The sequence below is a fragment of the Calidris pugnax genome, unplaced genomic scaffold (assembly GCF_001431845.1).
Source record: "Calidris pugnax isolate Ruff unplaced genomic scaffold, ASM143184v1 scaffold211, whole genome shotgun sequence".
NCBI lineage: Eukaryota > Metazoa > Chordata > Aves > Charadriiformes > Scolopacidae > Calidris > Calidris pugnax.
Genome location: NW_015091083.1, coordinates 10831065 through 10852939, shown reverse-complemented (window position 1 = coordinate 10852939; position 21875 = coordinate 10831065). Strand labels below are relative to the sequence as shown.

The window sequence follows — 21875 nt, the reverse complement described above, 5'->3', positions numbered from 1 at the left end:
GAAAATTGAGGGAGGTCTGCAAAGAGGCGTTCAGTGTTTTAGGCTAAAGTTTTTGTTCCCACTGTCATGCCCTTCAGGTGTTCATGGGAGAGAAGGATACAACGTGCAATGCTGCAGTTCTTTTTAACTGAAGTACCCTTTTACCTGAAGTAACACTGACTGTGGAGTTACAGCAACAGCAGCACGCCACCTACAACCCCCAGCTGGCTTTTTATGATGGCAGGCAGGAAAAATGGAGTGGCATTCACCCTGAGGGTGAAAAAAAAAGGCAAGTAAGAGTGTTTTCAATGGCAGAGACCTGGACTCACCTTGGGCTGACAGCAGTAAGGAGATTTTGGTGACAGGACCTGATGTTTTCCCATGGAAATGAGATTTACATCGCTTTTGGAAAACACGTGGAAGTGGCCCTCCACACAGACACCATAGATAGCTTAATAAGAAAATCATAAATATTTAGACATTTTCTTCACAAAATAAATCAATGCTAATTAGACATCAGTACTTAAGCAAACCTAAGTGGATTCAATGCAAGATCCATCCTGACAGACCTTCCTACCTTTTAACACAGTAAAAAGGTATAGAGGCTTGTTTTAAATCTATACTTACAAAAAATCATGATGTAGTATTTCAGGTTTTTTAGTAGTAGTAGATCAGTTTATTCGCTGGCTGAGTTGCAACAATGGTATTTTGTAATTAGTGGTTCTTGCAAAGTCATGAAATACAAATATACAATGCATATCTATATAGAAGTAATATGTGCTTAGATGAGTTTTGCACTGATAGGCTGGTTGGCAAAGAAATCACTTTTAGTTGTCCATTAGGGCTGGATTCAATAGAAATGTTGGCTGACTTCACCGCAAGCCTTGGAAACCATCGGAGTATTCAAGGCTCGGGCAGTCAGATGCCTGCTTTAATTTCTATTGACAAAGGAAAAGGAGGGATGAGTAAATGTAAAACATTTCCTTCCAGCATTGAGCTAAGAGAGGCAGCATGGCGTGGGGAGGAGGTGGAATCCAGGACATCTGGGTTGTATTTATTGCTGGCTCTGCTGCCAACTCGCTTTGTGACTTTGAGCAAGTTGAGTTTTTTCGCCTTGCTACCTTGCCTTCTGTGGAGCAGGGAGAGCTCTCCTGCTTTCACACGGGGCTCTGGGCAGGTGTGGGGACTTTTTTGGTGACCATGACTAAACGCTGCAGTTGCCAAGCTGGCATATTCATCTGTGCCAGGCAATACTGTCCGAGTGATCGATACCCCAGGGGGTGCAAGGGGTAGCTATACCCTTTGAGAACCTGAAGAGAAAGATGCTCATTAAGCAGCACTGTGCCTGCAGAAATGTATATCCATAAGCACTAATAACCAGTGACTTCTGCAACTACGGATCAGAAACTCATTCGGAGCAGGAGATGAGTTAGCCACCTCTTGCACCTATACTTACTATCTCTTATTTCATTTACTACACCACTCCCAGGGCAGAGCCACTGCTTTTGGGGTAAGCCACAGGGAATAAGGGAGCTATTTTGAAACGGTGTCTGTATGGTGCTTCCAGTGCTCAAAGCTGTTTTCAGGTTCTCGATGTGGAGGAAAGAAGCCTGGCATCATTTCTTTTCTTTTTTTTTTTCTGTGAGATGCATTTTCTGCCAAATGTGAAGAACTGAAAAAGCATGTGAAAGCAAAGAGAGAGTCATATATGGCCTTCGGCATGTCACTAGCAATTGCTCTGTAGTCCAGAAGCAATATTTAGGCTATAGCTGGAAAACTTCTGCCTATATCTTATTTGCCTTTGTTTTTCACTTCATATAACACTGATGTCTCAATGCCACTTGCTGTGTACATCAATCGAATTCATGGCTCATCTGCAAAACGCTCGCATTTTTTTCTAAAAGCATTTAGTCTCACAAAGGTGCAGGCATGATTACTGTGTGTCCTGCTGGATTTTACAAGACGTAATCCAAGCTGATCTCAGCCCATAATCACAGTCTGAATTACAAGATGAATGTGGCATAGGGTGCCGTATATCTGTTTCATTGAGGCCAATAGATGTCTTGCTTGAGTAGGCACAGAATGAAATCTCAGTACTTCAAGATTTTATCCTGTTGGCACTAAATGACCAGCAGGTATCATCCGAGTCCTGTAGATATTTGTGAGCTTCCACTTATGACACTGTCATGATAGGTCAAGATGTCTTCCATGACATCTTCCATGACTAATGAACACTCTCCCTTGGAGATACCTGGAACACTACAGGTTGGTCAGACCTCCCTCTCCACAACACTGATCTCAAGACCCTCTGCTGAGCGTTAGGATACATGATGGGAGAACTTGCCATGAATTGCGATGATTGTATGTCGTTATGCACAGTACAAATCTGTGAATAAAGATGCAGTATGCAGTCTAAATGCAGAGTAATTAATATCAATAGAAAACATTGATAAAATTTATCTATATCTATACACTATACAACAATACTCCCCTTTTTTTCCACCCATGAAAGAAAGAGGTTATTAAAAATATTATTAGGGCAATGCAAGTATAAATTTTGCCTGACATAGTGTAGTTTTTTGTAAGCTATCCTCATTTAGGAATCACTTAGACTGTATTGATTTTTCCCTCCTCTGCAGGGGATGTAATTTATTCTTCTTCCCACAGTAACTTATTCCAGTAACTGGAATCAGTCTGCTGAACTGGGGTGTGAGACACCTGGGTCCAGCCTCTGATTTGGTGGGTGGCACAGTCACATCCCACCCTCTCTCTGTCCACCCTCCTCTCCTTTTGGCTCTCTCCATTATTTCAACAGAAGGCTCCTTGGGGCTGGCATTGTTCTCCCTTGTGTATTTGTACAGCATAATGAGGTGTCAGTCTTGGGGCAAGCCCTTGGAAACTACCAAAGTATAAATCGTAACAGAAAGTAATTAAGTGAATACCAGTGTCCTAGGTGTCAAGGCAGAGTGTAAAAATGAGCTTGAGTAAAGTGGTCTGAACATTTTAAAGCCTGATCCAAAACTTCTCCAGACTTCAGAGGCTTAAATCTGTCCCTTAGCATGCAGCCAGGACTTCCCTGCAAAGTACTCTAGCCCTGCACAGACAACTTTGCAACGTGAAATAAAAGCTGTATTTGAATCGCTGTGGGTTAAAGCCAGTTATTCCCACAGTTCCCATTTCCTAATGTTTTCCACTCATGATGTTCTCCACTTTTAATGTTCATAGTAACTCGTGCCAAAAAAGGTGTTTCCTATCATGTTCTCCTCACATTGTGTGTTGTGGTTGGTTTTTGTTGGTTTTTCTTCATTTCATATTTTCAATCCCCAGAGAGCTAAGGTTAGTCATAAACATGCTTTTGGCTATCAGATTCATGTGTGGTTTGCTATAGCAACAAACAAAAGCATTAGTCAGAAACTGGCATGAAGTTATAAACACATTTTTTTTGTGATATTACCCAGAGTTAGCTTAATTTATGTGGTACACTGTTGCCACAGAACTGCATCGTAGTTAGACTATTATCTTTGTTGAATAGGAACTTCGTAGAAAACCCAGAGAAATAAGCAAGTCTGTTAACTGATGTTGTCATCTGAAGATCACAAGCCAAATTCTGCTGTTGCGCTGGTATAAATCCAGCTGAACTCCTTCAGAATGTGCATTCAGAGCAGAGCACAAAATCTGATCCTATAGCTATTGTATAAGATTAAAGTTATTGTCAAGCAAATAAACACTCACTTTGCCTTTGCTGTTTTCACCTCCATAATTTTACTGCAGCGGAATGGATTAGTGGTGGGCATTATCAGATTGCAGTAGATGGTTTAAGTTCACTGCCAACACGCTTGGAAAGCATTCTCTGCAGCATGGCAGGGAGAGCAAGGCTTGGTTAAAGATAGTCTCTGCCCAGATGTGCCCGTGCAGCTCTGGGAAGGTGCAGTTTGGGCAGAGTCAGCATCTGTCCATCTGGGCTGAGGATGGGGAGAAGTGATTTGTGCAGCAAGTACTGACCTTCCGGGGAGTTGGCTGGGTTTGTACAGTGTCCACTGAAATCCCACCACCAGGCAGCTACTAGTCCCTTAGCCCTTAGCTAGTTTAAAGGTTGCCCCGAAGGCTCTACAGAAGTGGTGATTTTTGCCTGGGCAGAGTAGGCACATTCCTGTGAATGCTTTATTCCAAACATTTGTCTTCTCTTCACTGCACCTTTTCAGGAACGTGAGCCCTTCTCTTTTTTGACAGCTGCATTTAATACAAAACACATGCATGAAAAATGTGTTTTCCAGCATCCCTGAGCTGGCACCGCTCAACAAGGGGAGCTTAAGCTCCCTAGAAATTGTTCAGATTGATTTTCAGACCCCCTCTCTTCAGACATATAGCTGTGAAGGGCTTGTGGCCTTCCTTGCTGCAGAGGGGCACAAAGTAACTTATGAAGAATATCCACATAGGTTCAAGTGATAAGAGGAACAAAAAATTCCAGAGCCTTCTTGCATTTACATTATGGTAATTCCAGTCCAGAAGTTTTTAATTGGGCAGTGGTTCCAGCTGAAGATGATAATCCTGCATCAACAGGTAGTTTGCACATGCACACAGAGGCCCTCTGAGGATGGTCCTTTGAAATCCAGGGATCAAGAACAAGATATAGCACCAAGCTTGTTGCCCAAGCTATGTTCCAAAACCAAGGAACTCTCTTCCCTTAACCAAACTCATAAGCAGAAGAATGCGTCCCAGGAAATCCTACATTTTAGCCCTGGCTCTGTTCACTGTGCCTTGGTTAGTGTTGTGGTTCTGGGTCTTACATACTTGAAGCTCTGGTCCTGGTGTATTCAAAACCTTTTGAGATAATCTTACCACGGTAGATTTACCTGGTACAGAAGTGTAAAAGGACCGGTTTTCTAGTTAGCAGCTCCTGAAGTAGAACTTACTCAGGGCTATGCCTGGGTTGTCTTTGCCCTTTTCCCACCAGTGCCCAAATCCATCAAGCCCTGCATTGAAAGACGTCAAACACTTGTTTTCTCTGCTAACAGGAGACCTCTGGCTGCTTGTCTTCATCAAACATCAGCCCAGCACTTTTCCGTTTCCTTTACTCCCTTTTGGTTAAATTATTTTTCTCTTTCCCCATAAGAGTGTTTGAAGCATGATTAAGTGGTGTTCAAAGTATTTGTAATGAAGAGAAATTGTGCTCTCAGAATGGTTGCAGAATGCTGTCAAAACTGACCCCAATATAAAGCAAATATTTCAGTCATTGCTTAAATATTATTGACATCCATAGTTATGGAGGACTTTGGGACTGCAGTATTTAAAAACATCTCAATAAGATGGTGGTGAGGCTTTTTGTTGGTAAAGTGAAGATTATTCCATCTTGTTAACAGTAGAGAGGATAATTTCCCAGTAGCAATCATTCTTCTTTTCTGGCTTTATTGACTGTAAGCTGTGTGAGGTGGTGGGGCAAGAATTGCAAACACACATCTTCAGGTGCCTCCCATTCTATCCTCAAACTGTCCACAGCTCCACAAAGCCAGGTGGTCATTGTCATTCTGCAAACTGGGGACAAGCCACTGGATTGTCCTCCTGCTGCACAGATGTAAGTGACTCTGAAGAAGCCACCTGAGAAAAGAATCAGATCCACCTGCTTGCAGTAGATCTCAAAGACTGTAACTGAAGCCCTGGGCTCTTCCTTTTCTTAACACTGGCTTCGTGCTGGAAAAATGCTGCTGCTTTCAGCAGAGCCCTTGATCTAGCTGAAGGGCAAAATGTAATTTATTCTCTCTTATACATTAGTCTGAATCTAGCACAGCTGTTCATCGAGAAAAATGTTACCATGTGCCTTCAAAAATAATGCATCCTGTTTTAACTGAGTTAAAAAATATTTAACCTGTGAGTAGACCATTATGATAAAGAAGCAGTTACTCATTTCCACAAGATATCATTATTTTCTTATTACACAGAGGCTCTGAATATTTGTAACTGTTATGAATCAGCCTCAGGGTTGATAATCAAATCCAAGAAATAGTCCTCTTAGTGTTTTCCTCTTAATGCTTTCAAACAACTCCACCCGTCTCAATTCATTCACCAGTTACTACATGGACCATCTGCAGCGTAGTCACTTTCTTGTTATTTGAGTCTTTAGTCAAAAAGAGATCCAGAACTGCAGTAATGAGTCTTTAAAAAAAAATAGTTTCTCCCTTTTGTTTATACTACCCTCTCTGAAACAGAAAACTGAAATCTATTTCCTTAACTAAACTGTGTTTTCCTCTAATCTATTAGGCAAGCATGCTGGTTTGTTATTTTTGGGTGCCTCAGACTGGCTAGATGGTGCGGAGAGGAAAAATGAGCACTGAATCATTTGAAAACCCACATGTAAAGATTCAAATAATTAATTTTTTTTTGCAAAAATACAATGCAAAGAAAGTTTGTCACCTTCAGTTTCTCCTTCTGAAATTTAACATGCTCTTAAAATTCCAATGTTTTTCAGTCTCACATATCTGATTATTTCTAGTTTCAAGCAATAAAGATTAAATTAAGTTCACAAATTTGATTTGTAAAAGAAGACAGTTATCACAAGTTTATAAAATGCTGGGACAAGGTAGACATCTGCTAGGGGAACATTTTGAAAAAAAGAAAGAGGTGAAAACCAATGAACTGAAAAAAGAAGACAACATTTTTGAAAAGAATTTGGTACCTCACTTGTTAAAGTCTTTTGAACTCTGACTTTTTTTTCACTGAAAACTAAGTTTATAGTCCATTTATTGAGGTTTTAATTGCATTGATGTGAACTGAACTATTCCAATTAATTTATTAATTTGACTCAATGGATTACTTTATCTGTAAGTGAGCATTTCTGCTTTTGCAGAGCCACAGTCTGCATCCAGAAATTCTCTCTAATTTTTAAAGGGACCCTCCTACTCCACATAAAAACAAGAGAAAAGGAGCTGTGCCAAATGCTATTTTGCTACCATCACTGTTTATTGACAGAAAAGATTTTTATCTTAAAGTGAGGGAACTGCTAACTTTATCTTTGATGTAAAACATTTTCCCATAACAATTTTCTGTCACCTTTATCCCATATCTCTTGAATTACATATACATTAAGGAATTTAAAAGCTTAAAGGATATTTTCTTCCATAGTGATTTACATCCAAACAAGTTGCCCAAGGAACTTTCTCTCAAACTGGAAACCTGTTACCAAGGACAGATATTTATATAAAAGCCCCCATAAAAGGTTGTGGAAAAGCTACAAGGGTTTTGCTGCATTCCTGTTTTGAGAGGGGCTATGCCCAGCATACCAGAGAGACGTGCAAAGTAACATCACTCCATTAATTCTGCTACATCCGGGCACTTAATTCTGCACTGAATTTTATCCGTGGAGTAAAGAGAAATGAAAAAAAAAAAATCAGCCTAGACCATATGGATCTTTAATGTAAAAAATAATTTTTATATATGTATATGTGTTTATAGTTATATAAAAATACAAAACTTTTTACTATGCATTGATTCTGATAAGGATGGTTTGTAAGCAGTGGTTTTGAAAAGCAGTTTGGGCTGAAAAATCTGTTTTTAATTCAGAGTGGTAAGAGCCATTTATATAAAGCCTCCTTTGGGCTTTTTGCATAATGTTAGTAGATCCTCTATTCTTTTAAGACCTATTCTTAGGGGCCAAATGTGGTCATCACCAAAAGCAGCAAAGAATTAGCATCCTCCCCTAATGTGTCAGGGAGAGGACAAGGAATAGTAAACTTACTCTGCTGCCTCTCCGGGTCAGCACTGGGTTACCTTAAGAAACAGCTTGGTGCTTTGGCCACTAATTTTCAAGTGGTCCTTACTCTTTGGCCAGCCAAAATGAGCCTCCAGGACTGCCAATCAAGCCTACATGGATAGAACAATCATTTTTAATAAATGCATTCATTTGATTCCTTTCTACCTTGGCGTAGGGCCGTGCTTTGGCAGGGGAACAGGCAATCCCCTCTGGGAGAAGCCTGGATTCTTAGCGGGGTGAATCAGCGAGGAGAAGGAATGTGGGAAAGTTAATTTGCGTGAGCTTTAATGGGCCTTATCTGCAATAGGCACCCACCTGCCTCCTCTTCCAGGCAAGTCGTGATATGAGCAAAGTTCTCAGCTATCTAACAGGGAGGATGGTGGGAATCAGCTGTCCCTCAGTCCAAGAGGAAGGCAGCTTTGTGTTCACTTTCAAAGATTAGTTTCTTATATAGATGAAGAGTGGGTTTTTTTTGAGTGAACAAAGCTGCAACATGCCTAATCAATATATTGGCTGTCCAAATAACTGCAGAGTAGTTCCTGCTAGGGTTCCTGAAACTGGTAAGCAAGTGAGAGCACTTCACTTGCAACATGCCCCTGAAGCCCTTCTTAAAACCTAGACCATGCAGATGGATGGTGACACCCTGCAAGATGTTAGCTGGGTATCCGTGCAACTATTTACAGCGCTGGTAGAGACTCAGTCGTAAGTAAAAACAGTATATTCCAAGAGATAAAATTGTTGGGAGTCCCAGGAGATAAAGCTGTTGAGGATCACAGTGGATTAGACCAGTCTTTTTTGCTTTATTTGGCTATGAATCTCTAACTCGCTTTTGCCCTGTCCAAAAGGGTGGTAAGAAATTTTGGTTCAGCCCAGGAGCTAGGACATATGTAACCACAATTACTAATAAGTCATCCCCTTCTCTTACTGACTTTGTGAGAATAGAGAACCTGCTGTCCTGGAAAAAGATCATAATTGATAATTATCAGAGAGGGTCCTAACGTTACACCATCATCACAATAATTATACACCAGAACACCCTGGGAATTCATGCAGGAAGTAAAATTCACATTTTGTCACGTAAAACCTGAAAGAGAGGAAAATTCCTGCCTGAGACAAGCAAATACACACAGACACAGCACAGGACGTCACACCTACCTTCCAGGCGACTGTCAGACTAAATCTACAGAGACCATGCAGAACTCCTGCTTCTGAGAGACAACCATCAAGTAGGGGGAAACAGCTCTGAACCTCTGGTCATCTGGTCAGTGCCACGAGCATTTCTCCAGCTGCCTTTTTCACTCTACCTCTTACAGCTGTATTTTAGCTAATGAGAGGAGGGATGGACCCATTCAGGTATCAACCACCAGCACCTGCTTTTGCTGTCTTTCTTGGGCATCAATCTAACCATGTTCTCACAACAAACTTTGGTTGAGAACTTAATTTTCAAACACTGAGTTACTCCTATGAAACATTATTCTTTTTTAGCAACAGGTGAAGTATAGGACTAATAAAATGTTTTAGTAAATATTGTACCCGAAGAGTTACATGCATCTGGCCAAATTACGTTTCCTATATAGCCAAATCACCAAAAAATGGTCACAGCTGGATGAAACTCATTAACCCAGGATCTGGGAAATTTCAGTTTGACAAGGGGAAAAAAAAAAAAAGGCTTGGAAAAAGGTCCCCCGTGCTTTTCATGTTTAAATATGACTAAAGATGAGAAAGTCTGTGCAGAGCCCCACTAGAATGATTTATTCTCCTGCTCTGAAGTGCCCTATGGATTCTATTAAGTTTATCTTTACCATCAGAAAAAAAGGTGGACCACTGTGAAAATAAAGAGCTCCTTCCTGATCGATCTCATTAAAGTTTTGCTCCTATTGTGAAGCATGAGCAGGCATGCTTTTAATAGTTTTAAATCTTTGAGCAGAGCTTATCAATAAACACACACTCAGGGGAAAGCCATTCACTCCCCTTTTCATCTGGGGGCTGTTAGTTTCTCTTTTTATGGTAGTGTTTATGTCTGTTCTTAGTTGCCAGTGCTCTTCCACATCTTCCCTGATAGTCTTCAACCTGCAGAAAACGCTCTATAAAATCCTGCAGAGCTCAGCGTGGTCTGTGAGAAACCCGTGGCATTTCTCTACTTGGATGTACTTTACAGAGCAGAGGACCGTTCCTTTTGATAAAAGTAGGAGAACTTCACAAACAGGTCTCCAGTCGGCGAGGAGACCGATGATTATAACTTACATATATTTTCTGTTTTCGGAAGGTTTTTGAGATGAAACGATTTGAAGGCTTTCAATGAAGTACTCCAACTGCCGACAAGGGCAGCTTAACATACCAAGGCATTGAATCAAAACATCTTGTTCGTGCCTTGAATGGAAGGAAACTATTCACACTTGGGTTAATTGGGAGTTGCTGCTCCTTTAGCTTTGCTGTGTGACAAGCCCACTGCTTTCGGCTGCGAAGTCTGAGCTAGGTTCATCCCAGCACAAGCATGCAGCTTGGTGACAGAGCACAGCCAGGGGCCATTGCCAACCCCAGCACCAAACAAAGGCAGGAGTACAGCTTAAACACAGCCCCAGCTGGTTCTGATAGCATCCTGCAGATAACAAGGCCTGTTAGCACCGAAATCTCGACTCTTCATTCCACCATCCTTTGTCTTCATCCCACGGAAAGCTGGGGAGATCAGAATTTCAGGGCTTGGCAGGGAGGGTCTCTACTCCCAGCGCAGGGCAGAGGGGAAACGCTAAAGGGGAGGTGCTGCTATTCCTCACTTTGTCACTTTTTCTGAGGCAGAACAGCTGCTTTTTTTTTTCTGCCGTGGTAATCATTCCTTTCGGAGCTGACAGGCTGGTTCGTCTAGGTGGAGCTTCTGGGTGCCCCCGCTGTCTCGCTGGCGGCGGTTCAAGTGAAGCAACACATCACATTCCTGAGGTGGAGGGCTGGGAGCAGCAGCCTTCTCCGTGACATTGCACCCGCATGTCCCCAGCGCCACGTATCCTGCCGGGATAGAGTGACAGCCCTGGCATTCCCCCCGCGGTCCTGCCGTGCCCCACAGCCCTGCCCAGCAGTTGTAACTCAGTCCCTGGGATCTTGCAGGACAATGGAGTTAGTCCAGGCCTGTGGAATGCGCTAGGGACCCTCTGTAGAAGGTGAAAATGTTGATTTTTCACTGATGGTTTTTCCCCAGTGTAGTTGGAGCTCCTTACTGGGAATGCCATGGGCTTCCTGGAGCTCACAGTCAACCCTACATAGACTGTGGAAGAGCCTGCACCATGGGCTGTGCTTTAAACTTGGTGGCAGCTTTCTCAAGGAACATGGTGTGTGCATAAAAGAGTCTATTTGCAGACATTTTCAGAGTCTAATCTTTGCTGGTAGATGCTTGCAGGACCCTTTCCCTCACAGCCAGCTTGCTTGGAAGGACATGACTCCTCCACCAAACTGCCCGGGAGGATGATTTGGGTGGTGGGGACGAATTGCCCTGAACTGCTAGAGCCAACCTCCTCACACTCCCTTCACCCGTATGCTCCTGGTTGTTTTCTTTCATGGTCTTTACACTTAACCTCGATATTTACACTTAAAGAGATTCACAGGGGAGCCCAAGGTAGGTGTTAGAGCAGATGCTCTTTGCCGTGTAGCCTCCAGACAGCAGTTTTGGACACCGAACCTGCCATGGTTTGTTTCTTTTCCAGAATAGACCATGAAGCATTACAAAATCCCTAGGCTTTTAGTCCTCTTTAATGTAGCGTGAGGTCACCGCTTCCATTTGTAACTGAAGCTGAAGGAAAAAAACTCTGGGGGAAACAAAGAGAAATAGTGAAACATTTCAGGCCACTGCTGATACCGGGTGACTATTTTTGTGCTTGTACATACCATTTGCGCAACATTTTTAGAGCAGGGATTGGCAAATCCTGGCTCCGTCAAGCCAATTGATGCAGAACACAAAGACCTGCTTGTAGATTCAAAGATCTTTAGCACAGCTGATTTTGGAAAGTGGTGAAAAATAGTGAAGTGCCAAAAATTCATATTCGTATCCAGAAAATGGTAACTGAGATGGAAAAGGTGGTACTTTTGCTGTCATTGCAAATTTGTCATGAGGTCTTCTTAAAAAAAAGCTGATTTTAGCCATTCTTTATTCATGGCAACTTTAAGGAAACCAAACCAAGAATGCAGTATCTTATATGCTTGATGACACTGTCTACCTGAAATGGCATTTTAATTAGCTCACTGATCTCCATTTATTCGTCAATCTTTGGAGATATTCTGGGAAACCCAAAGAACCCACTGTAAGGTGCATTAATTTAATAACTCACCAAAATAATAGAGACAGTAGATTGGGATAGCTATAGAAAAGAAGGGGACATGGAAACCGAAATACTGAGGTTACCAAAGAAAAACTGAAATGTTTGAATTGTTGCCTTTTTGCCCATAATCTTGAAGTGAAAAATTTCTCTTAGTAAACTAAGGTCAGGTGAAGTTGCCTATCTGAAAAATTGCTCTTGAGAAGCCAAGATGAATGCCAAGCATGTGCATAGCGTTCCTGTTATCGAGTGCTTTCCTGAACTGGGAACTACGATTTTAGATATTCTAACTATTTAAAATATTCCCTATTCCAAATATAAGAAGTGAATAGAAGGGGCTTCAGGGCTTCACAGCAGCACTGCTCCGGCGACTGTGAGAGCTCTGAGGGAAGAAAAGGAATCCCAGTAATTGTGATACCTGCAAGAGAGGGAGAACAAGCTGTGGGGGTAGAAAAATCAGGCATATTATCCATTTTGAGAAAGGGATTTAATTTAAAAATTAGGGGTTAATGTACAGGAACTGATGGGTGTGGGAAGAGGGGTCTGACACAGAAGCCAGCTGAAGCTGCCTGTGACAGCAGTGATGCACAACCTTATTTACTTACCATGAGCCCACGAGGGAAGGAGCACTGTGAAAACTGCTGACCTACATGTATGAATTCTTTACTGGGTCAAACACAGTGCCAACAATGACAATGACATTAAATTATTAGTGTTGTAGTTTTTCTTGCAATTATTCATTCTTCTTTCTCCTTATTAACAATACGAATGATGTTGCATGCCCAGAATGTGCTCTTTATTGTCAGAAAAGGCTTGAGCAAAAGGTGTCCCAGCCTTGCCCACGTGTTAAGGCATGAGTCTTCTGACTGGCAGTGGGCTCAAAGCTATTAATTTCCACAATACTGCACAAACAGGACCGGTTGCTTCTTATCGTAGCTCAGAAATGCTAACCCGCAAACGCTAAAATCCTAGTAAAGAAAAGGCACAGGTTGTGACCTTCACATATCAACAAATAATAATAAATGAGTGAGCAAGGCATGCAAGTTTTCCCCTGTGGACTGATGTTTACCACAGCTCAGGTTTCTGCCTGTTAAGAGAAGCTGGTTGTTGAAGTGAAGTTAGATAAGTAATGCCAGTCAGTTCACAGCAAGAGGGAATCTCTTCTCCCGGTGAGGATATTACCTGACAACGAGGAATGCTTAACCTGCATCTTTGTGAAAAATATATGCTTTGCAACCGTTGCTACTCTGGTCAGTTTTAACTGATCTCCATTAAAATCTCCAGGAAAACAACACAACATCAGCACAAAATTTAAATAAAATAAAACAAAACAAAGCCACTTTTAGCAGGAAAGAGAATGCCTAAGAAGTTGATGCAAGAAAGAGTTATATGCTTAAGGATAAGAGCAGATTACTTAAATTCACTACATTCGTGTGCAAACTTCAGTATAAAATCTTTAAAGGCAGAAAGCCTAAATCTAAGAATTGTAGAGAAAGGGATATAATTTGTAAGCCAGGAAGCTAAGATGATCAGGAAAGGATGTTATATTTTCTTTTTTAACAACATTTCCAGTATTCTTATTTGCTGTTCTATTTGATTTTAAAGTATACAGATGATAGTAATTTTATATGCTAGTGTCCAAATTAAAGATAGGTTTCTCTTCGGTTTATGTAATACATTAAAGCACAATTGACTTGAATTCAATGACACTGTCACACTTGAAATTGATTATAATATCTCACATGTGGGTTTGGAGACTGTTACCCACCAAACGCGAATACCAAAAAAATAACGTGGTTCTATGTTTTTGTGGTTTTACCCAAAACAGTCAAGCTGGTTTTCTAGATTAAAGATATTTTTTCTTAAATTTCATTTAAAAAGCAAACCCAACTTTCAGTATATGACATGGAAACGTCCCAGCCTGTATAACTCCTACTGCCTACTTTCAAAAAATCCCCTTGTTCTGAAGGCAGTTCAGCAGCTATTAGAAGTAGTCACTGATGTAAATTCCATCTTGTTTATGAAAACATTTTGAACAAAGCACCGATTGTCCAGAGTTTATAAAAAAAGTTAAAACCTATAAAATGTTGGCATCACTACTATTTGGGGCACGAGAATGACATGCATATAAATCATAGTTTATTGTCACAGTCTTTTATACAGAGAAAGAAGGCTTTGCTGAAAATGGAATTCGTCGATGTATTGAAATCTCCCTCTTTTATAGATTTGTTTTTAAAGTATTCTGAATCGGGAAAAAATCTGAAGCAAATCCTAGTCTAGAGTAGCAATCAGGGGCACAACAAGTCTTTTATGACAAGGGTTAGCTATGGTAGAGGGGCAGAGCAGGCAGAGTTTGGGGAAATCGGGGTGGATGGAAAGGCCTCGGTGTGTGAAGCTTTGGGAGGGAAGGTCGTTTGTGTACGTGGTGTCCTTCCACACAATCCCACCCACATCTCTGTTAGCCCTGGGGACAGTGATCTCTTACTCCTTTTTGTAGGAAAGAGCCCTACTATCACCATTTCAGAAAGGTAGCAGTTTACTAAAGGCTTTCACAGGAGCACTCTGTCCCTTCCCACCCATCATGAGGTGGGTGAAAGAGGCCTTTTATGCTGACAGATTTTCCCCTTAACAGCAAGGGGATTTTTCTGGCAACATTTTGGGCAAACCTTGATCCGCAACCCCTCTTGCAAGGACAAGGAGAGGAATCGCCTGCCAATGCTTGGCCAAGCATGTGAAGCCACCCTTGTGCCTCATACACCACTGCTTTGCTTGATCAACGGCTGGTGAAAAACAAGAAACTTCTCTCCTGGTCCAGGCCCAGATGAGATGTTATCCAGGCCAGGTCTATCTCTCTGCTTCCACACTGAACAAGAATTGGTAGTGTCGTTTTTTTGCTTTAAAATGGCATCCTGATGGGAAATAAGCATTCAGGTCTCACTGCGGGAAGTGATCTAATTCCCTTGGATTTTATGATTAGCCCCGTCTTAGCAACAGGAAGGCTTTGAAGGTGTTGGTCACCTAATCATTCTAAGAATCCTTTGTTTAAAACATCTGGTTTTAAAAGCTTCACCTCTTAGAACCTGTAGGGTAGCTGCAGTACCCTAGGCTCAAGGGATGTGCCCCACTGGATGGTGAAAAATCAAGGGCACAAACTACACAGGACTGTTTTCAAGTCCTGAGAATGGAGCAGCCCATACTTGGATTGCTCCAGTTCTAGACAACTAAAATGTCGCCAAAGTTACACCAGGCTAAAACAAGAGAAACGGCAGTGAACCAGCCCAAAAATTCTCCCAGATAATTCTTTCCTTTTTCTTTTCCAGTAGCAAAATTATTGGCAGCCACCAGGGATTGGTGCTGTAATTAGCCTTGAAGTTCTGCACTGAAGAGCAAACGCTCTAGCAATCCAAGCAATATTCTGTTAAGTCATTCTACTGGACTGCAGGGCTTGTGGGTGGGATTCTCCCAAGTGAAAAATACGGCAATGCCCCAAGACTAAGTCCTTACTATTTCTTGGAATTTTAGTAACAGCCATAAAATTCACTGTTGGCACCTGAATCTTTAGAAGCACTAAGCAAATTAAACAATCAAACCTCAGTCCTGCAGCTCTTCTCCTCATATGATGCCTATTAAAATACATGTGGTGAAGAGCTTCATAAATTGATTCCAGAATTTTCAGGCAGAAATGCCTAAAATCAGGTTCATAAATATACATCTAAATTTTTTAACAGAGTTTTGCTCATTTTCCAATTTTCTTGAGCTTGTGAAGATTGCAAAGGCTGGAGCTTTTGAAAAAAAAAAAAAAATTAAGCCACTTTATGCAGGTCTTTAATCTGAATTGGGATTTGCACTAAGACTGTTTTCTGGAGTTGTCCATCGTAATCATCAGGACTAGTCCCGTGAAGGCTAAAGGAGGCATGGTCTGGTAGATGTGATGTCTTCTGAGTTGTTGTTCCTAATTCTGTGGAGCTAGAATACCACAGGAGAGCTGATTAAGGTGATGTACATAAGGATAATGAGAATGCCTTCTATTCTGTCAAGTTCAGAAATTTGGCCCACAGGCTGACATGGAATATTCCCACTGGAAGCCCACTATTTCCATTCATCTTAACAAAGTGATCCATCACTGGTCACAAGGCATAACTCTTTCAAGACCTTGCCTGTACTAAATAATTATTTCATCTTCAAAAGAAGTCACGGGAAAAATAAATGTAGGAGATGAGAAGACTATGAAGAAAAGCTAGCAAAATGACAGCCACTTTAACAAGAGCTTGGCAAGTCGTGTGAGTTAGAGTGGTTGCATACAGGCGTTAAGTCGTGCCAGCTTGTCTGCACACACAGCATGTAGCATCCCCATCCAGAAATGTTGTCTTCCAGCCCAAGGATTCTTCATTTAAAGTAGACAATGAATGAGTGGCACAGTTCTGCTTGCGGTTGTCTTCTCTAGCGTTCGAGCATGTCCTTAAGCCAGAGCGTGTGTTTAGGAGAGCCAAAACTATGGATACTAATGGCAGTTGCAGAACTGGGCGTGAGAGCACCAGTCAGGCTGATGGCTTGGAAAAAAACGGACAGTGGAGACAGGAAAGAGACATAGATATCAGGACAAGAGCTCATGCTTGTACTAGAATAGCCTGTGCATCAGGGAATGTGTAATTCAGCCACACTGTCCTCTACTGGCTAAGCCTGGATGTCTGAAAATGATGATGTATTTATTCATGCTGTTTTCATTCTTCAGTGCTCAGTTTAAGGCACTTCAACAGACTCATACTTTCAAACAGCCCATTTCCTTCACCCCACTTCCCTCCACCCTGAATATTTTTAAAAATCAAGAAAGCAGAGTCTTTATGACCATTATGTTTACTCTCCAGCGTTTGTTTTAAGATCTCTGTCAAAGGCAAGGAAGAGCTTTGAAATGGGGAATTTCAATCAACTTAATTTAATGCCAGTTAATGAACTTTAAATTACTGATTCTGATATTTTAAAAAAATAAAACCCCTTAGGGAAAAACACCTCAGCAGCACTCCATACACCACTCTTTCTCATCTCCAGCCCCCTTGCTGTGGGCTACACTGAGTCCTTTTGGGGAGGTGAGGGCTGGTGCAGGAGACAGAGGTCAGGAAGTGGTGTCTGCTTTTCGTTTTCCACTCCTTGCTTTGTACTCAGTTGCCCCAGAGAGGGTTTCCTCACCAGGTACTGGCCCATTAGAATCAAGCCTCCTCCTCTCTGCCCTTGTTGAAGTGGCTTTTGTTCCTCTGGCCCCTTCTCAAGATACTATTTTGCTCCAGCATCTCTTTGCCATCTCTCCTCCAGCTCTGGTGTGGTCTTCCCTGACTTTCTCCTCCTCCTCTAGTGGTGCTGTCTCTTTTTCTCAGTGCTTACCACCCTTTCTTAAACACCTTTTCATGAAGGTGCCAGAAACTCCTACAATCAGTTCAGCATTGCAGGGGGAGCTGGCTGCAAGTGGCTGCATCCAGCACAGGATGGTCCATAACCCACAGAGAACACACCACTGCCAAACCCCTGCCGATATTGCCCAATACACACAGAATCACAGAATCTTCTAGGTTGGAAGGGACCTTAAAGATCATCTTGTCCAACCGTCAACCTAACTGACAAAAATAGACACCCACACAACAAACAAGGAGCATCATCACTAAACCATACCTCCCAGCACTTCATCAACCCGTCTTTTGAACACCTCCAGGGATGGTGCACACCTCAAGCCCTCTTTGGTAATTAAAAAATAAATAAATATATAAGCTGACCAACTTCTAGCTCTACATTTTCTCCAGTCTGGGGATGTGTTTTTTTTTTCTTCACAAAAGTCTTTACATTTCTGCATGTGAATATTTCTGGTATCTTTGGAGAGATCAGCCTGATGAGATGTGAGATAAGGGATCTGAATGAAAGCAGGCTTTTCTACAGCTGGCCCTTGGCGTCCCCCGGGCTCCAGCTTGCTGTGTGCTCTGCGTGGCCCCCACGGAGACCAACAACCTGTGTGCTGCTTTCAGGTTCTGGACGACAGCTGAGACCGGCTGAGCCTCCAGGAGATGCTGACGCGGATGCGGAGGAGGAGGATTCTGTGAGTGTTTTTTTTCGACTTGGGGTTTTTTGGGGGGAATGTGCATTTGGCAGTTATCTTGTTAAAACAGGATCTTAAGTATTTTCTTGATAGCCAGGTATTGCCAGAGATTATTTTTTTTCCCCCATACAAAATGTTGTATTTCCACTTGGGATTCTCCTGCCAGAATGATGCTTCAATATAAAGTGGTCTGCTCTTTGCCATGAGTCACCAGTATAAGTTCAATACCCAGACTTAGCAAACTATTACATGGCTGCTGACTGCAGTAACTTTTCTTTAAATCTTTACTTGGTTTTGGTTCCCTATTGCTTGGCTCCAGAAGGAAGCATGCCAAATATCTGTTGGCAGAAATTCCTGCTGGGACTCTTCCATGGCTTGCTCGCTTATAGAGGGCAATAAAGTTTGAAGCTGCATGATAAAAAGTTAGGTGGGGAGGGAATTTTTATTGTCTTCTTTTCAATTATTACTGATTGATCTGTCAGTATTTTCAGTCTGTTCACCCCACAGATGCATATAATTCATAAAAAGAATTAAATCAGCATACAGCGGTTTTTGTCTCTCATCAGTCTGTCCCTTGTGTTCTTCAGTAACATCCTTAAATGAGAAATTTATTTGTTCTTGATCTAAGGAAAGAGTTATTGTTTATTCTACATCCACCATTACTAATGAAAGATTTGTACAAAGAAGGAGACTATGCCTAAAGAGAAAACCTCTTATAAAAAAATGTCTCACTGTTTAATGGTAGATGTTCCTTTCCACCACTCATTTCTTTTCCACAGGTTAATGACGTGGCAGTAGAAGACATCCGTCCAAGACCACAAGGATCCTCTCCAGTTTATGAATATATAGAAGGAGAATATTTAAAGGCAAGACACTGAGTTTTCATGCAGGCATGGCTTTACCAAGTTGTTTCAAGAGGCTTTATCTCCTACAACGAGCCAAGACTCATGTCATGTAAAAAGATGTTGTTGCAGCCATATTGTCTTCCTGTCCCCACCAAAATAAGGGCCATGTTCATACCAGAATATGGTACTGGACTTGGTGTTGGCTGCATTCTTGTTTCTTGGCAAAAAAATGCATTTGACTTCATTCCTTAAGTACCTGGGCCAGAGAGTGTCAAGAAATCACAATGCTTTTCCTATTATTTGAATATTTAACTGGCTTGAATCTAGCTAATAGGTATTTCAAAATCACCTGTACCTCTTGGTTATTCCAAGTTAAAGATTTAATTAGTACAGTTATGTTGAGATAAGTAGGCAACAGTTTGACATTCATGCTGAAGTCAAATAAATGAAAAAGAAGTGTGTTCACATAGATGAAAACATAAGAAATGTGCTACATGAGTAACACACAGAAAAGCTCCCAATGTCTTAATACAATTGGTTTCTGACATTCATTTCATGCAAATTTTCATTCAAAAAATTGGCCTTGGCATTTAATTTGCTACTTGGAATAATATAGTTAAATCATCCACATTTTACATTACACTTGTAGATCCCAATTTTGCTCTGTTGCCATTAAAGTCAGCCTCAGTTCTTAGTCTAAACCAGGGATTTTAACTGATGTAGGACTTTTGTTGTACTTTACAACAGCATGACTTCTGAACACTAAATAATTGCAAATTATTTTTCAGCTTGAAGACGAAAATAAAAAAAATTCTACAGACAAATCAAAACAGAGTCATCCACAGGTTGGTCTAAAGGCACTCCATAGTTTTAGGCATATGGCTTGCAAAATAATAAAGTCAATTGCAATGCACAGACATGGATGGGTGGACAGAGGGAAGGACAAATGGGCAAGAAATCAATTTAGACTTGTTTTGACCAGGAACTTTACAAATTGCCTAGTTGTGGCACAGGCATGAACACTTATGTTTCCCATTTGGAGTCCTTCTATAATTCTTTTTAGTGTTCTTTAGCCTTCTCTGGTTTAAGTACAGTACAGCTCTTAGTCTGACTTTTCTGGCGCATTTACTCTAATTCAGGTGCTTAACATCTTCACAGAAAACACAATATTTCAGATCTAAAAGATTCCATATGTTTCACATTTTAAAGTTACAACATATTTTCCCTATGACCCTGATCCAGCGTAGCCCTAACATATGTGCTTAATTCTAATTTAGAACAGAATCAAACCCATACTAAATAAGTTCATTCTCAATTTTAGATAATCTTTCTTGAGCTACTGAAAATATATCTGAGGAGACTCAATTTTTATTGCAGAATAATGTAGAAAACCTTGATACAAATGAATAAGAATTACAAATTCACACCTTTTTCTATATCTAGGAGACAATGGAAGTGACCCTGAAAACAGAAGTGGAAGCTGGTGCTAGTGGTTTTAGTGTGATGGGCGGAGGAAATGACGGAATATTTATTAAAAAAGTACTTAAGGAATCTCCTGCTTCAAAAATATTTAGTCTGAGAGAAGGTACAGTCTGATTTTCTGTTGCGTTTTGTTGGTTTGTTTTTTAAAAAAATATAGTAAAATATTCAGGTATGTAGCTCATCTGTCATCTCTTTAGGTAATAAAAATAGTAGATCCCAAACCAAGTAATATTATGTGTGAGCTTGACCTTTCCATATTAATAAATTAAAAGATCAGTTTCTTAAACAATAATTAAATGTGATTATTTTTTTTTTATACAAAAAACCAATTATGTAATTTTCACTGACACAGTGAAAAAGATACATAGAAAGTACTATACACACAAATAACATGAAAAAAATACCCAACTCATAACGTTAATAAAGAACCTGCATTTGATTCTTTCACAAAATAGTATGCCATAAAACTACAATAACTATTGATTTCAACAGGAACAATGGGCCAGAGTCTAAATACTAAAAAATATTAAAAAAAGCTTTGTTACTGTCAGGGTGGTGAGCCACTGGAACAGGTTTTCCAGAGAGGTTGTGAAGTCACCATTCTTGGAAATATTCAAAACCTGACTGCACATAGACCTTAACAACTGGCTGCAGCTGACCCTTCCCTGAGAAAGGCAGTTGGACTAGATGGTGTCCTGAAGTCCTTTCCAGCTTTAACTATTCTGTGATTCTATTATGTGAACATTGGTTGATATTTTAAATAAATAAAGATTTTTTAATGTAATGAGCATTAATTCAACAGAATTTGAAAAACCGCAAGAAAACACAAACTAAAATGATGTCTGATTCCACTTGCAGGTGATCAGCTCCTAAGTGCTACAGTATTTTTCGATAATATCAAATATGAAGATGCCCTCAAGATTCTCCAATATTCCGAGCCATACAGAGTCCAATTCAGCCTCAAAAGAAAAATTACTGGGAAAGAAGAGCTAGCACACATTCACTCTACAGCCCAGTACAAAAAGGATAAATTAAGCCAGGTATTTTTTTGATTAGTTTACAAAGTTTGGATAACACTGTAGTAATGTGCTATATGGAAATAGAGCAGAAAATACACGTGTCTTTGTGTTTAAACAAGCATGAATATTCATGAGAGAAAAAAAATTCTAAATAATATTTGCAGTTTTATAAATATCCTCGGCAAGACTATAGATTTTTGGATAAAGCCAAAATCTTGTGTTAGGGTAGAAAAATGTTCTTCCCTAGTGAGCCAGCATTTTTTTTGTTGGTAAATGTCCACTGATAGAACAGACCCAGACAAGCTCTGTAATACTTATGTTCAATATTTTACAAAATGTAAAATATCAGTAGATATTTTTCTCAAAAGCTTATCAATGAAATTTTCTATTAAAAATATGTGCTTAATCACTGATATCTCCATAGAC

General features: G+C 40.7%; 1 protein-coding gene across 2 annotated transcripts in view; it reads left to right on the top strand.

The window, feature by feature from the left end:
* The window catches only part of AHNAK2 (AHNAK nucleoprotein 2), a 70090-nt gene that overhangs the window by 24880 nt on the left and 23335 nt on the right, over positions 1 to 21875 (top strand). Inside the window, exons 2-6 of one of the 2 annotated variants that reach the window (XM_014957551.1) lie at positions 18033 to 18103; positions 18883 to 18969; positions 19737 to 19793; positions 20392 to 20533; positions 21289 to 21470. In XM_014957551.1, coding sequence (XP_014813037.1) covers positions 20398 to 20533; positions 21289 to 21470 — 318 coding nt within the window. In that variant the 5' untranslated portion in view covers positions 18033 to 18103; positions 18883 to 18969; positions 19737 to 19793; positions 20392 to 20397. The remainder of the gene's footprint in view (positions 1 to 18032; positions 18104 to 18882; positions 18970 to 19736; positions 19794 to 20391; positions 20534 to 21288; positions 21471 to 21875) is intronic. The other variant, XM_014957552.1, reaches the window with a different exon arrangement.